Source organism: Megalops cyprinoides, chromosome 10 (genome assembly GCF_013368585.1).
Source record: "Megalops cyprinoides isolate fMegCyp1 chromosome 10, fMegCyp1.pri, whole genome shotgun sequence".
Taxonomy (NCBI): domain Eukaryota; kingdom Metazoa; phylum Chordata; class Actinopteri; order Elopiformes; family Megalopidae; genus Megalops; species Megalops cyprinoides.
In genome coordinates, this window is record NC_050592.1 from 6,138,995 (window position 1) to 6,156,499 (window position 17,505).

The 17,505-nt window shown below is 39.7% G+C and overlaps 2 protein-coding genes across 2 annotated transcripts; both read right to left on the minus strand.

The window, feature by feature from the left end:
* Positions 1-2,564: 2,564 nt before the first annotated feature.
* LOC118783913 (transmembrane immune signaling adaptor TYROBP) lies at positions 2,565-6,297 on the minus strand. The gene is made up of 5 exons (XM_036537838.1): positions 5,985-6,297; positions 4,177-4,197; positions 3,788-3,931; positions 3,184-3,245; positions 2,565-2,938 (listed from the first exon to the last, which is right to left on the minus strand). The coding sequence occupies exons 1-5, from the start codon at positions 6,028-6,030 to the stop codon at positions 2,882-2,884; spliced, it is 330 nt and encodes a 109-aa protein (XP_036393731.1). The 5' UTR covers positions 6,031-6,297; the 3' UTR covers positions 2,565-2,881.
* A 4,304-nt stretch (positions 6,298-10,601) lies between these two features.
* Positions 10,602-16,862, minus strand: hcst (hematopoietic cell signal transducer). The gene is made up of 6 exons (XM_036539644.1): positions 16,656-16,862; positions 14,607-14,769; positions 12,991-13,065; positions 11,771-11,797; positions 11,417-11,548; positions 10,602-10,679 (listed from the first exon to the last, which is right to left on the minus strand). The coding sequence occupies exons 3-6, from the start codon at positions 13,034-13,036 to the stop codon at positions 10,636-10,638; spliced, it is 249 nt and encodes an 82-aa protein (XP_036395537.1). The 5' UTR covers positions 13,037-13,065; positions 14,607-14,769; positions 16,656-16,862; the 3' UTR covers positions 10,602-10,635.
* Between the last annotated feature and the right edge of the window lie 643 nt (positions 16,863-17,505).

Consider the following 17,505-nt stretch of genomic DNA (forward strand, 5'->3'; position numbering starts at 1 on the left):
GAGGAACCAGCCAGATGGAACAGCAGCTGTCACCATCCTGCCATATAGTAGCACCAGTCCTCACTTATCACTCCAGAGAAAAATTAATTATAATGTCCTTGATTAATCTGACAGCTAAATCCATCTCGTAGGAGGGGAAAGGTTTCTGTAGTCTGCTGGAGGATTTTGCAACTTTCACATTCATAGGTATTATCAACAGTTTAGGGCTACAACAAAATAATACTTGTGTGTATAGTTAGAGAGGATCTCTACAAGGACTATCTCAGAACATTGTCTCAGATGATGATGACTGTTAGGCAGTCTGAGGTAAATATTGGATTACGCCATGTTAACGTTTTCTCCTGTCTCATGTTGTGTCAAGGAGACAAACTTTTCTGTGCATGTCTTATGATTCTGTTTTTATTTATGATGTGTTTTTTTTCTGAAATGGTATGTCCAAAAATAGATAAATAAATAAAAATGAGTTACTTTTTATGTTTCCTAATTTATCATAATCTATCACAGCAGGGCTTAACAGAAACAGGTAGAAGTAGTCAGGAAGATTATGTAATTCTGTTTTATTCTATTCTTAATTAGTCTACATTAGGGTGATTGGACTTAATGAAATAGCACATATCTGGAAGACACTTTTCATCTGGGGTATGACTTCTGCTTATTATTAGTAGTGGTAGTGGTAGTGGTAGTGGTAGTGGTGGTGGTGGTGGTGGTGGCATCAACACAGACCTCATTTTTTGTTCATTTGCACTGGATGGTTTTGTCATCAATGCAGGGCAGAGAAATTAACTTGTAAAAGCTAAATAAAAACTCCTTCCCATCCTTGAAACAACCCATGGTGGACTGGAGGTAGACTCACAATCAATAAATCCCAGAACATGTCCAGCTAATAGGCACGTTTAAGAAGGTTTGAAAAAGGGATGACCTGATGAATCGGTTTCGCACCTCTGTGGGTGCGGTACTTTCCCATCTTCTCACTTATTTATCCAAATCAACTCCAATAAAACCATTCCAAATATTATTGTTATCATTGAGTCACTAATCCCATCACCTGAGAAAACAGTTGATCAGTTCTGATACTGTATGTACTCTCTGATTGTTGTGGGTGTTGGTGAAACATACTAGGCTCAATGAGTCCAGGCAGAGAAAGGGAGAGATGACAGACGACCAACAGGTGTTTGTGATTATGAGCTGCCAAAGAAACACTGGTACCATGTGGCACTGGCGTGGCCAGTAGAGAAACTGTTTGACACCCTCTAACGATGAATTGTTTTTTTGTTTTTGTTTTTTTTTTTTTACTTTTCATGACTTAATCATGTTGGTTCATGCCCACAAAATAAGTTCATAAGGTTGGCATTTCTTTGTAATTTTCCCATGACAGTAAGACTTGGATGACAAATACTGTGGATAATGACTAACTGACTAAAAATAATACTTACATAGGTGGTTACCACTAGGGGAAAAAAAAGTCAAAATCAAAACTGGGACATATGTACAGACAGTTGGGCATATATGTATACAAGGAAAACAGATCTTTTTTCAAAATTTTTATATAAACCTGTAAGCATTCATAAAATTGTAGGAAAATAAATAAATCTTAAGAAATATACCTGAGCTACAGAAACTGGAGCATATTCATAAACTATGCAGTGCATTTCTCTCCATTTCTCCAGAGACTGTGACTGTATCAAAAAATAACGGAGCAGACTTTGACTTTGTATTTCCATTTACAGTTGTAAATTTGACATCTCTCGTTATCTCTATTTACACTTGATGTGTATCAAATATTTTGATTTACGATTCAGAAATCTGAAAGAAAACTATAAACATTGAGAGCACAAATAATACAAATATAGCATAGCATTGTTTCGTGAGATAAATCACACCAAGCGAACAAGCCATGCTAACTTTTTTTTTTACCACAGTTTTTCATTACTGCCAAACCTAACTTTGGCACAGCTCTGAAGAGAATCCTACCCATAATCACATTAAAAATACATAGATTCAGTGAATCTCGTGAAGCAACTCAGCGGCAAAATATAACAAAACAAAATAAATAAAGTAATTAATATGTGGATATGGATATTCAGTGGTCTACACTTAAGTATCAGTCATGCAAATCAAATCGCACTTTTGTATTTACACAGAAAGAAAAATCAAGTGCTGCAGGAGTTACCATTTCTCACTTAGCTACCCATATCTTCAAATATCTCATGAGAAATGTGTTCCTCCCTTTTGTAAATATGATATAAATCATATGTTTTTGTAGGACATTTATGTATTTCACACCATTAAGTTAGAAAGCAAGGAATTAACTATATCTATGACGTGTAAAAAATCTGTACATTAGCTATTGTGCTACATATTAAAGGTAGTTCCTACTAATAATGCAACATGTAAGTATATAGAAAAATACTGTGTTTTAAGAATGTAAAACAAATAAGAGCATATTTCAAGATAATGATGCAAAGTGATAGCTGAACATGCATTTCCTTTCAACTTTTTTTTTTATGATGTAGGCCCATAGGCAAATTATAATTAGGTCATATTTTTAGGAATTGCATTGGGCTTGACATGATGAAAATCTATTCTTTGCAGTTTTTTTTCCTTTTTCAAATTAGATCACCACGTTTACAGAGCTTATGACTGAACCAGTTGGTCTTTATCAAGTCTTTACCCTCCACCAAGACATTCTTCTTATTACATAACAACTTATGACTTTTTTTTTGAATGTGTACCACAGCCACAGCGTAGCAGATGATTACACAACCTCAGTGTAAATCAGAGACGAGTATCCCCATGTTCTCTGTCAAGGTCTGGTGAGGGTGTGGACATTCAGGGAGTTTTATAAAGACATACACAGCTGGGTAGTTGACCTGAAGGGGTATCATTTTTCAAGATGCCTGAGATCACTGTACACATCATTCTGCACCCCCTGAAGCTCCTGTAAGGACACAAGTGCACACGCGCACACACACACACACACACACACACACACACACACACACACACACACACACACACACATACACACACGCACACATACACACACGCACACAAAGTGGCATGTGAAGCAACCGTAACCAAAGTTATGTATTATTCAACATTACAAGATGATACATAAATATGGAACAAAAGAGTTATTCAGTCACAATTAAATCAGTCCAAACTGCAAGGAGAGAGGTGTACCTGATAGGTTGACTCTAGGTCTGGCTTCTTTCTCTTCGAGCTTGCATGTGTTTTCCCTTTACCTGGGAAGGTGACGCAGAGGGGAGGGGCGGTCATGGAAATGCTGGCTTGTTAATGCATATCCCAGGGTGAATTAAACGACACACCCACCAAATCCGTCAATCATCACAGAGATGCAAGTGTGCAGGCGCATGCAAAACCATCGTACTCAAACAAATCGCATTAAAAAGATGTCCTCATTTTATGCAGCAGGCACGCACGCACAGCTTCTCCTGGAAATGGTTCTGAAAAAGCTTCTTCGTTTCTTCAGCTAAGGTTCAATAGCTAGTGGAACCAGAGAGGGAACAGTATTGTTGACATAGAAAGTGCAGAGAAGGGCAACATGAAGAGAAGCCTAAATCACTTTAGCCTCAGAAAAAGGACACTCTGGGGTTCTGATGGTGTGTCAGTTTACAAAAGTGGACAACAGAAGCTCTTTCAAAGCTGGGGTCACACATGCGGGCGCGCGGACATACACACACACCCACACACACGCACACACGCACTCACGCACACACGCACACACGCACACACACACAAAGATTCCATGGGAGCAATTACTCACTCTCCAGGGCTTCAAGGCGGTTCTTCTTCTGACGGGAGACAAAGCAGTAGACAGAGAGGGCTATGAGGAGGGTGAGAATGATGTCACCCACGATGATGCCCACCGCAGCGCCTGTATCCAGGTGGAAGCAGGAGGCAGGACAGTCTGCACAAAGAAAATGACTGCCACATTTACAAGAAATGGAACAACACAGCAAGATATTTAATAAGGGTGAGTGTAGAGAGGAACATGAGATCTGAAGGCGCAGAGGATTCTGAGTTGAGAGCAAAGGACAAAAAAAAAAAAAACTTATGTTGTGTGTTAAAAAAAAAAAAAAGAGAGAGAGGAAGAGAACTTTGTTTTCCACACTCTCACAACTTGTAACAAACGTGTAACAAGCAGATACGCACCCTGCTGCCCTGCCACAGTGCCTGGAAATAAACAGAAAAGAAACTAATTCAGCTAGCCAGAAACACCCTCAGACAAAAACCACAAACAACGGCCCCTCAGCAAGTGGCGCAGAGAATTGCAAGCGCAGAGTGCGACCGTAAGACCAGGGTAATACAGCCCCTTACGCTCACCATGGAAATGAAACTTATGCAAAACCTCAGATATCACGCGGAAATGTGCTCAAAATACGGCCTACGGCCAGGTGGAGGCAGCTGACCAGCAGACCACAACACAGCAGCTGCCTTGCGACTTCAGTTCTGAGGAAACAAAAGCTTCTAATGCAGTTGGTTATGTTACCTTTAAGAAGATTTGGCTCTTTTTTATGTGTGGGTGGACAGATAAATAGACAGGGGGACTGATGATTTGAAAGCTTGCAAAAACTTCAATTCCATTACAATAAACCAAAAAATGTAGTAAAATAAACTTTGTATACTATATATATTTTTTTTTTATTTAAAATCTACCAAAGTGAAATAAAAATAGATAGATAGATAGATAGATAGATAGATAGATAGATAGATAGATATAAAGTGCTGTAGCAGAAATCAGTTGCATAGCTCTACTGCACTGTTTCACTGTCTGGAAGGTTCATCTGTGTTTTCACGCAGGCATGAGTGTGCATGGGTCTGTCAGCATGTGTTCCATGGGAAGTTACTCACATGAGAATGTAAAATCTCCCACTTCCTCTTTTTCAACCACTCAGTTACTCTGTTCTCCTTTAGGGGTTACAGGTACCCTAAGGAGGGGTATCGCTTTCCACCAATGGGAACATTTTTTTTTTTTTTATCAAACTCACTAATATTATGGGACATTTGATAATCATCTAGAGCAGTGTTTCTCAACCCTCTCCTGGAGGACCCCCTGCCCTGCATGTTTTAGATCTCTACCTGCTCCAACACAGCTGATTCAAATGATCAGTTTGTTATTAAGCAGCTTCAGGAGTTCATAACAAGTTGATCATTTGAATCAGCTGTGTTGGAGCAGGGAGAGATCTAAAACATGCAGGGCAGGGGGTCCTCCAGGAGAGGGTTGAGAAACACTGATCTAGAGAGTTCATTCCATTTCTTTCATTATAGGATTTAACTAGACTTTCATAAGTATTAAGCCCATTTTCGGTTATTTAGGAGTAATTGAACTTTGACCTACACATGTCAGTCATGTCACAGTGCCCATTCTGTTTTTGCAAAAAGACATTTGGTGCACAGTAATGTTTGTGGTGATTCTACCCCAGGTCATGTGCACAGAATGTTTGACAGGTCAGCTATTATTCCACAGGAAACTTGATCTGTTTTGAGCACATTTTTTGGTAAAAAGGAGCATGATCTGCAGTTTCAGAAGATAAAAAAAAAATATTCATTTCTACATGTTGTATTTTTTAATCCAAGCATAGATCTTAATAGATCATTCTAGCTGCACAGTAACAATACCTACTTTTGCCTATTTCAGAATAACTGTTTGATAATTCACAGCCACAGATATGTACAGACCAAACACACAAAAAAAACACATACTGATGCCACAGTGTCGCAGCTTTACAATTTACTGTGAAACAGTAACACAGTTTAAAATCTAACTGAACTTTGAGATTTCAGTTAAAAAATGCCATATGAACATATTTAAGAGACACTGTGAAGAAAAAAAAAATAAGGAAAAAAACCTTGCAAAGCTGAACAATGAACTACCTTTATGCCCACATTCACCTTACCGCTCAATGCACTGTTTCAACCCCCCTCCTTGGTGATATTTGCTTAGAAAGTAGTGGACTCACCGAACAGCCCCACAAAAGGAGTGACAATACAGAGAGCCCTGCCCATCCTCAGCTCGGTCCAGCAAGGGAGAAGAGAGGACAGGAGGTCTTCTTCCCTCCGTGGGAGATGTGACGGTGTGGATTTCTCGAACTTTCAGCAATCTCACCCTGTGGTTGGTCAGTCTTGCGGAGGTACGAGAGGACGATGGAGGCTGGGAGTCTGAGCTGGACTTGGAGCTCACTAGTGGGTTACGAGCCGATGTTCATGTCTGAGGGCCAGAGGTCAGTGTGCACTGTTGGCGTTTGTCAGGGGTGCTGAATGCGCAGGGGAGGAAGTGTGTGCGTTTCTGTTTCTGATTTTGATGTCACACTCTGTCCACTGGGCTCTCGCTCTCTCTCTCTCTCTCTCTTTTAAATTTTTCATCTTACTCTCAGCTCTCTCACTCACACAGGAAATGACCTATCTGTGGTTTTATCTTCACAGGTTAAAATGTTTACTCTTGATCTTACAGGCGATTTAGGTACCAACACACTATGGCAGATGAAATCATGACAGCACCAATTATGCATTTTAATTTCTCTGAAATTTCAAATAATGTACCATAGCAGGTAAAAGTGGCAGCAGCAATTCTGAGGTATTTTTTAATACAAGTACAATTTTGACAAATGGACAGGTATTCCAGTTGAGTGGGTAGCTGTCCTATTTACTGTGGTCAGAACTATACATACAACCAAACCAGACACAGAGCAGTTCTATACTTATTTTGAGGTCTCCTGTAACTGAGGTCAACATTGGTCATAAAAAAAACGTTTTTTTTTTGTTTTTTTTAAAGAAGGAAATTCCATTTAAGTCAACCTGAAAGCAAATTAAACCAAATATTACAATGGATGGATCAATTTATGGATTCATAAACTGATATTGAAGATACTCATGGGTACAGTACTGTATTTATGGATAGCATTTATTCCAAGTGTTTTCTTTATGATGAGATTTGTCTGTCATCAAACGTTTCTGAACGTTACTCTAGCACCCTTCCGCTGTCTGACCCATTTTAAAAATTAGAGTATTTCTGCATCGACCACATCTGTGGTCAGGTGTTACCATGGTAGCTACAGTGCCAGAGTCAAAGATTCTGTCCAGAGCTGCGACCACAAGCCTGGTTTCAAGAGGATGTATATCTCAAGGCGGCATTCCTGAATATCTACATATTGGATTAACATGCTGTCAAATAAAGGAGCAAACACACACATAGCAGATCACAAGGTAAGCTGCACGGTATGCTCTGTGATGCCACCGTGATGATGTTTTTCTACGTAACCGCAGGGAAAAAAAGGCTGATCATGGATTGGAGTTGTGCTGGAAGCAGTTACCTATATCATCAAGAGAACAAGAGGAGTCATTCACACTGCCTGGCCTTTCTCCATTAACCAAAGCACAACTGATTACACACTGACATCTGTGGAAACACTTAAATACTGTATTTCATATCAGTAATGAAGTCCTCTGCTGGCTTTCAGATATATCCTAAGCTCCCGTTAGTGGCACTTGTTTCAAAGTAAGGCAATTAAACAGCAATTCCCTTAAGTGACTCACCATCAAAAATAATCCCAAGTTTATGATGAAGCTCTTAATTTGGAATCTCAGGATAAAGGGATAATAATACAGTCAAAAGTAAGAATATTAAAACGTCAAGTTGCAACAACTCAAGCATACCCCAGAATAGTGACTGTGTGTCAGTGAAACAGAGCAAAGTAACAATTACTCTAAAATTAAGTGGCATTAGACTGCACAAATTAGATTATGCATAAACTGCTACTGTTTTTTGTTTGTTTTATTTATTACAGAAAATCACCGATGACAATCAGCTGCTGGGGAAATAATAGTCCGCATTAGGAATAGAGGGAAATGGTCTAAACTGGCTAAACATTCGACATGTTCTCATTTTTCAGCTTTAGGGGGATTCCAAGCCCTTGTACACTCATAAACAGACTGCTAAAACACTTCCTTCCTCTATATTTACACATAGCCCAAGCTTCCTGATTAGACTATATTTGTCTCTCCTATCCAATCCCAAAAGTGGAAAAAGCAAAAAAAAAAAAAAAATAGTGTTATGGAGTAGTCATCGGGCATAAGGCTGTGCTTCAGTAAAATGATGGCAGAGTGGGGTAGTGGTTCGGGAGCTGAGCCTGTAATCCAAGGGCTGCAGGTGTAAAAAAAAAAAAAAAAAAAATATATGCTGTTACAGCACTGAGAAGAGTGTTGAACCTGATCTGACTGAATAAACGTCCACTTGGATATGGGCAGTAATCTCTTAAGTGATGTAAGATGTACGTAATGCATTGAGGATTATTTGTTGTAGCTGCTACAATTCTGACCCTACCATTCGAATTTGATGTTCTCCAGTGGTTTCATTCCTCAAAACATGTCGCACATGTCAGATCAACTGAAATCAGGTGTTGGATCAAATCACAAAAAGACGTAAGTCCATCCGAGGTAGATAAGGAGTGTCTGCGGACCTTTGCATTTGGGGCCTCTTCATCTTGGGAACCGTTTTAATTTCACCCGATAATAATCTGCAATGTCTGACAGTAGCTCTGTTTCTGCTTATCAGCATTTCATGCGGGGACTCCTGAACATAAGATAAACACTGAAAGTCTGTAAACAGGTCACTCATTTCTGTCAGGCTTTCTAAATAATACAAAGTTCATTATTTATTTACATTTTCATGCCATTACGTTAGAAAGCATGGAAATAACATCTACAAAGTTTAAAAAAAAAAACATGTACTTTAGTTATTGTGCTATTTTAAAGGCATTTACTATTAATGATGCAACGTGTAAGTATATAGAAAAATACAGCTTATTGTGTAAAAAATAAGAGCATATTTCAAGATAATGATGCAAAGTATGATTCAGCCTCAAGGTGGCAGTCTTTCACTTTTCACAAAGAATTACTGTCTTTGGAGATATATGTATAAAATGTGCAAATGCAATGAATATAGCTGAGGTCAGCCTGAATGCTTTCTATCTCCAGGCCATATAAACACCAGCGTGTCTGTCTGTCTGTCTGTCTGTCTCTCTCTCTCTCTAACACATACTTGCTTTCCATTATGGTCAGCTAGCTTTGTGTCTGCACAATAAAGTCCATGTTTCTCTGATCTTATCTTATTCTTTTGATCTTATCTTATTCTTTTTTTTATTCCACTGCAGTCTGTCTGCTGTAGTCATAACACAGCAGATCCTCAGGGTTTAACTGGAAGTGAACTGAGGGCAAGCCAAAGGCTGGGTGGTTGGGACTGTAACTTCTTGATTTTAGACCCCGTAGCCCCCTCAAAGTATTTTAATGTCTAGTTGGTTTAACTCTGTTTTTGCTAATTTGAACCAAATTAGGCATTTATATACACAAAAATCTTCAATACTGAAATAAACTGGTTGAAGAAATATGTATGAGTGGAATTACCTGTATGGCTTGTTGTGTTACAGTGCCGATGTAATTCCTCAGTAGGCAACACAGAGTGGACAAAGTTAAAATGGAAATTTGTTCGTTTTTCCTTTCAACTGGTCAATGCAAGTAACATTGGATGGCTGTGCATCAGAGTTCTTAGCAAACCCCTATTTAACATTTTTAAGTGACCTGCTCCAATCTGATTACGATACAACGCATTTTAAGAATGACCTGTAATTCACCCCATCCTCTCTGAGCAAACTGCTTTCTGGTATGTTTGAACCTGATAGCACAGGCACATGCTTTGACATGGAACCGTGGCATTTCACCTGGTCTTTGATCTCAGTAAACAGACGTACTTAATCGCATGCATTTTAGGACGTGTGTCCAGCTCACGGAAATGTTACATTGGAATAATAACAGCAGTGCGACACCATGGCTTGATAATTTCACTTAATATTACTGCATTATTTTTTCACTTGAAGAGTACACACTGCAACTGTAACAAACACCACCTGCTTTGTGGTAAGATAAAGTCGTTGATGGTATAGTTGCTTTACTGCAGTTGTGTGTGTAGTCAGTTTTGTGTCTTGTACTTATTCAAAAAAAGCTGAAAGCTTTGAGAAAAATATATATCACTTTATTCAAACATTAACCTCAGATACATTTCCATAGTGACAATACTTTGCAACTAGCAAGAGGAAAGCTGGTAGTCTTGTCTACAGCGTCTACCACAGACAGGATGTGCTTGTTCTAATATAATTCAGAGTGACCTTTGTATCTCTCACACACACACACACACACACCATACAGACGGGATGGTACCTCTGACCCAAAACAAAGTGAAGCAATAGTGGGTTCAGGCATGACTTGCTGACAACCACACCACATAAGTGGATCTCAAACACATTATATATATATATATATATATATTTCTAAGAGCAACTTACAATTTACAGTTTAACATGGATAGAAGGTTTGCCATTTTTCTAAGACAGATACACAATAAAAACAACACAGGGCCACTCCAGGTTTCAGTTTGACTCACTTGACTCAAGAGTAGTCCTATGTCCAAGAGGTCCAAAAGGTTAGTCCACCACCTGAAAAAATGAGGCTCATCTCCTGTACCTTTGAAAAAGTGATTTTGCATTGCTGATGTTCAGCTCGATTTTCCTTTCGTTTGGAGAACGTGTGTTGCATTGCGTACTCATGTCCTCTGTGCTTTTTTCAGGCTTTGCAGTTGGCCCTGACATTCATGTACACTTTGTCAGCTGTAGAGGGAGACATGGAATTAATAATTTTAGTTCACTGCATTCTCAAAAACGTGACTCTTAAGGCATTTAATACAGTGAATTGTGCCTTTATGTTTCAGCGAGCAACTTCCTGTTGTGAGGTGATTTATATGAAAAGAAATCCAGACAGAAAAGCAGGAACAAAGAGGCAGGCCACACTTTCACAAGGCTCCAAGGTCAACAGTAAGACACACCGGGCATTTGCGCCCTGATTAAAATTCTGAAGGGATAGCTGCATATGAACATAAAACCTCAGCTCCTACAATACAGTGTTTTTTTTTTTTCTTCTGTCAACAGTGCTAAAAGTAAACGCAGACCATAAGGTGAATGCTGGAGTGAATATCAGTGAATTTACACATATCCCATCCTTCTAAGGTGCCTGGAGAGCTGGCTAAAACCTATGAAGGAAAAGAGATGAACGCACCATCTTGCTCCTAAATCTGAAACAAACATGGAAATGTTTTGATGCTTGCAGATCTTTCTCATGTCCTGACAATGGTCCACATATGGAGTGCCAAACTAATCAAAACCTGGAGCAATCAGAGGCTGTTGAGTACTCAGGCACCAAGCCACATCCGGAGGGAGTGAAACATTTTCCGATTCAACAGCATATAACTGCCATTTCAGGAGCAAAACACTGTGTGGCTCCCCTTCTCGTTTCTGCAATGAATACTGGAGTGGCGATACCCTGAATGCGAAAGCGAATCGTGCCATACCCTCATCTCTCTGACGCCTGCGCCGGCTAGCACAGTGATAGACAGTGATTACTATCAGCACGGTCAGCACCACGTCTCCAATTACAATGCCCACCATGGTGCTGGGCTCGATCTTGTAGCAGTAACCCGAATCTGAGGGGTGGAAAAGATGATTAACCATTACATCAAAAAACAAAAACCAAAAAAAAAAAAACCCACCCAAATCCTCCAGAGAGACTTTTAGAAGAAGCTTCAAGAAGAAACCCAGTTTAAAATGTAATACCTGCTGTCCACTCTTTTCCATTCTCAAGATTATCTCCAATATGGAGGCTTAAGATTGACAATATATATAAAATAACATACTGTGATACATACCCTGGCTTTCTGCAGCAAGAGCCATTTCTTATGGAGTTAGGGGTGGAGGGGATAGTTGAAGAGAGAGAAAGGCAGACAGATCACTGTTACTACATTGTAAGAGCAGGCTACATTGACATGACAAACTACAGTATATTAATGACATTTTTGAAAAACGGGCAGGTGAATGTTCTTTCTTCCGGTTTTTAGGGTACTCCTATCAGTGTTAATGTCTGTGTTCTGTTTGTGGAGAGGCGCAGAAACCACCCCTGCAGTTCAGCTGCAGGCTTCCTGTGGAGCGAGTACACAGCTATGTGGGGGCTCATTTCCTGCTGCGGGACCACTGCACACACACAGGCAAACCCGCCCCAGGTAGACAGACACACACACATACACAACCACATACACAAAGACACAAGGCAAACCCCCCTCAGACACACACTCTCACACATATGCATCAACACCTCATAACAGCTCCCCACCATTTCACACTTCACATCACCCATAAGACTGAAAGCTGTCAAAGCTACTGACTTGCATGTTACATTGTTCAGGTCTGCACAAAAGATTTACAAAGTATATTTATCACCAGTCTAACTGGCACAGATGATCCTCTGTTGCGTGAAACATCTGTAATCAATACAGGCAGTCTTACCTGCATACTCCTACAGGATTTAATTACAGATTCACATAAGATAGCTACTGTGCACTGCAAATGAAGGGGTATGTTAAATTTCCACTTCTGTATGGCAGATGCGCTGATTCAGAACAATTTGCATTACAGCAATAATAGCTTGTAATTCATAAGAGATATTCATTTAGTTAAGTACCTTGTTCACGGGTACAACAGTAATGTCACACCTGGGAATTGAACTGGCAACCTTTGGGTTATGAGCTCTGCCCCTTGCCATGATATCACACTCTGACTTAGCTGTCGAAGAGGTTCATTTATTATGGAATGTTCCTGACCTTACCATCTCTTACATTCTGCTATCAGCCACTGCAGTTCAGCAACAATATACCATAATGCAATAGTTTGGCTGCAGTCATTGGTCATGGAAAAAAATGCATGCATTTGAAGTACAAACATGCGTATCCTCCCACAGACCCAAAATTCAGCCTCAGCGACATTGCCAGCAAACCATGTCTTCCCCCACCGACACAGTGGACGAAGCAACAGGGTCTGAGCTGGAGGAAGAGAAGAGTGGTTTAGGAGGTGCTAAAGACTGTATCACACTTACCATAGAAACAAAGGAAAAGAAACACGCACAATGCATTCTGCGCCATTTCCTGTGCAGATGCTTAACTCAGCCCTTCTGTTAAAATGAAACACACACACAAAAAGAAAAAAAATCATGACTGACCTGACTGCAAATACATAATAGCTGTGATAAAAGGGATTGAGATTGACATGCAGTGGCACATATATTTCAGTATGTATTTTCCACCAAATATGCAGAATTATATCGTTTATAATTATGTATAATAATATACATAACATAATTTTATCTGTGTTTTAGAGGGTTCGTACTCAGTAATCCAAATGGTAGCTAATATCAATAATAAAGAGTATAGTTTTATAGAAAGTGTAAATTTTTTTTAGTTTTTAGGACAGAAATCAAAAATCTAATCACAATCCCATATTCAGTATTCATTATTACAACCACAAATACAACACAAATACAGCCATATACAGCTTCGTGGTGCCTTTGGTGGATCCAAAATACTGAAAAGGATAAAAAAAAAAATGCCCAGACTTGTTAAAAACCTCTTAATGCAAAAGGTCACCACACGTTAGTCAAATCGAGAATTGTGTAGGTGTTTAAAAAAAATGTCCGTTCCACAGTATAATGGCAGTAATGAGAACTGAGCCACCTATGAATGCTAGCTGGGTATTACTGGTAATAATGAAGAAGTGGTCAAGGACATCACATCATGAATGCACGCTATGAGGCACGAAGATATCAATCATCGAATATTATCACAGTCCTAGCGCTTCAATCATACTTAGTAGGATGTGAAAACAGGAACACAACAAACTATTAGTGATTTTTTTGGAGGTCAGTGGGAAGAACGGAAAATCCCTGTGTTGCACCTGCAAGCAGCGGAGATAGTTGCATTGTTTTTTGGTTTTTTTTTTTCTTTTATTCAAAGAGAATATTCAGAGACGACACGTTTCACAGTCCTGCAGGCCGTGGACCTGCTGCCTCTGCTGGATCTAGTTTTAGTTCCAGCTGATCTAAAATAATCAATGTGTGTGTGTGTGTGTGTGTGTGTGTGTGTACACGCGCATGTGTGCGCTGCTAAAAGATTAAAGATCTTTCTCTACATTTTTGCTTCTCAAAAAACCTTAAATGTAATCTTTCGATGAACTAATTACAAGGTATTAGTTGCCCAGATAATACATACTGGTCCAAAAACAATAATTTGCACATTGGCTACTCGTTTTTGTTATTTAATTCAACAATGAATTTCCTTCATTTTTCTCCTTATAACTGAGGAGTAAAGTCATACCATATTTTCACTCACACACACACACACACACACACACACTTGATACAATTTTTAACCAGAAAAACTGGAGACATGACTGACCTGATTCTACGAAAACGGTCTAACCCTCATGTTAATACATCGACAGAACTGAGACGCTCTACCGTTATTTACATTCACCTGAGCGCCTAACCATTCATACGTTAGGGTAAGCTTTGGTGTTTATTCTGTATATTCGCTGGGTTAACAGTGCCACCATGAAATAAACATCCTCATTCCAGCTAATGTGTTTCCTTAAGTCAAAGAAATACATCATATCCAAAAACAAAACAGTATTAAACAGAAAAGTAAAAAGTGCCGTTACCTTATCTCTGCAAAGGAACCCTATGAACAGCAACGCAGGACTGACTCACTTTTCCCTGTGCCTTAAGTCATGTTTTGAGTGACTTACCTCCGTGACGTTTTTTCGCATCGCTCGCCCTCGTTGCAACCGCGGTACTTCGCCTTGAAGCAGATCGTACGGCAAACTGTCAAACCAAATGCAAAACTGTATTATAAACGCCAGATTATTGACGATTATTAAAACGTTTTCTTGGAAAGAAGTGGTTTCGGAAACCTTTCGCCAAAGGAGTCCTTGTAGATAATTATCTGTAACGGCAAACGTCCCATACAGTTTGAGACAAAAAGAGAAAGTTCAAAGAACAGTGTAACTACATAAGGCTGGAGTAGACACACACTTCCACAGTGATGAGTGAAGACGTCGATGATGAAGACAAAAGGCAAACAAATTAAATCCAACTCTTTTACACTGACATTACAACAGCTCTTATATTACCCTTGTATGTTGTGTTATATAGCAATTATCCAATTTGGATTTAATCTGTAAACTGTTGATTTAGATTCATTTGTGTCATGTCTTGTGGCAAATCACACACATAATACATCTGAAAACAAACAAACAAACAAACAACAACAAAAAGAATACGAAGCTAACCATAACCTCAGGGCAGTAGGTAGTTGTATTCGAACACAAGGGAGGTTCAAGAGTATTTCCCTAAAGTGTGAGACTCAATCCAGTAGGTAGGCATAAAGTACGCGCATCCCCACATTTTGGTCTTTTTTCCCCAAGAATTGCTTTGAATACCTCCCAGATATTTTTGAGAGATGGTAAACGTTTCTAGTTTTCGCATTGTCTCCCAACAGATGGCATACGTAATACACCGGTCTGTATGAAAGTTCGTAAGAGTTATATTTTTCTGCTTCTACTAAAAATCAGTTGTTTTAATTGAGTGCTCCAATGCAGAAACGGGCAATAATACAACCACATGCAAAGCAAGCTAGCAGGCGTTTTAGGTGACGACACGTCATCTTTTTTTTATAAGTTGCTGAAACCAAGAAGGAATTTGCTAGAGGAAACACTCCGACAATAGCAACAGTAACTATTTATCTTTGGACCACATAGAAGAGGTGATCTGTCTGAGACCTCTCAAACAGATCATTGGAGGTATTGCGCAATCTGTCGAAAGACAATCTAGTTTCTGTGATTGCAACCACCACAAGGTGGAGACAACTCATTTACAGGTACTCCAGTTCCACAATACTCTATTCGCGCCGCAAAGAATCCTATCTGCACTAGAATGAAAGGCAGCTTCTTAGATTTTCAAATTTAGGTATTATTTACTTCATGAAGTGTAAGATGCGGCTACGTTATTCAAATACAACAGTACAATTATTGAGTTGATGTCACTCAATCGCACAGCAGTTAAGTTGCTTTTGCATACCCCTATCACTAGATGGAGCATGACGTCAAAAGGCATTGTTGGATTAACATTCAAGAGGTACCCATCCATTTTCACGAGACCGACAGCATAGTGTGACGTGTACAAGAAGCTGCGCAGATGGATGCATACGAACAACATCTTAAATCACACAACAAGCGGAAACAGCCAGCGCAAACAGCATTCAATACATGCACGTATTGGGGAATTTCTAGCGTCTGAGAAAAAGTGAACACAATTCACAAGAAAGGCGGCGTGCAATCAAAAAATACATATGGACGGATACCTCCCTCATCAAAACATTACTCCCTAACACTACAATCTTAAAACGCTATCAATAAAACAACCATCCAAATATTCCTTACCACTTTTAAAATTAAATTTAAGATAACTTTTAATCGTAGATTCGGGACTCATCACACTCCATCGAGCAAACACCATTGAAACTCGTTATTCATTTGTTTCGGATAGCTACTCCTTGGCTCGAAAACAAACATTGATCATGGCTGTAAAAGTCAGATAGTTACTGCAACCTAAACTGCAGCTGTGTGTGAGTGTCTGCAAAAGCAAGCAAACGAACCCAAAAAAGTGGCACGAGGCTAACTTTCAGATCCAAGGTAGCAAGGTGAACCTACCGGCTTTGGGGACCTCTTCGCCGGGCCTGCTCTGTCCTCCAGGCTTCAACAACCTCCGGAGCCACCGAAGTGGTTGTTCCGTTTGGTTTAGTTTTCTTCTTTCTTCTTATTTATATATACAAATAACGATTGCACGCAATCGACAATCCAACTGGCTTCAAGGATCTACATGTCGTGGTAAACCTTAGACCTAGCGCTCTTCTGAAACAAATAGGCTGCAAGCAACTATAAATCGTTGTTGCCCCCTGACAAACTGTACTGGCCTCCCCATCAAAACCGCATTCACTTTGTCTCACCGCTTCCGCCACGTTCAAACCTGCCGCTTTTGGTTTGTGATTTGTGTCTCTTCCGGGCAGCAGCTTACCTTTTTGCGTACCTGCAAGGTTGTCTCTGGTTACGTTGCAGTACGTGCCAAGTAAAACCTAAACCAAAATCGCGTACATGCATTGAATGTGACCCATTCCTAAAGGAAATCAACATAAGTCAACATAACTGGTTTTGCCGCATGAAAATCATGCTCCTCACTGTTCACATTGCGTTTGTTTACCTCCCGAATCCATTAGAACATACAGTAAGTTTAAAACTACGAAATCTCTCTTTAGGCTCTTTATGCAAAAAATAATACTTTCTGGCCAACAGGCTTTGATCAGGAGTGCTAGGAGTACACCCGGCTCAATCTCTGGAATGTACATAATCGTCCCCATGTTTTACCTGTCTGTTGGTGCCACACCATGTATAATACAGGGAGCCATCTAGCGACCTGGTGTCAAAATGCGGTCTGTCATGAGCTTCCTGTAGGTAGCCTATACAATTTGCATCACAAAAGTAGTACACTGACAACATGAGTAAA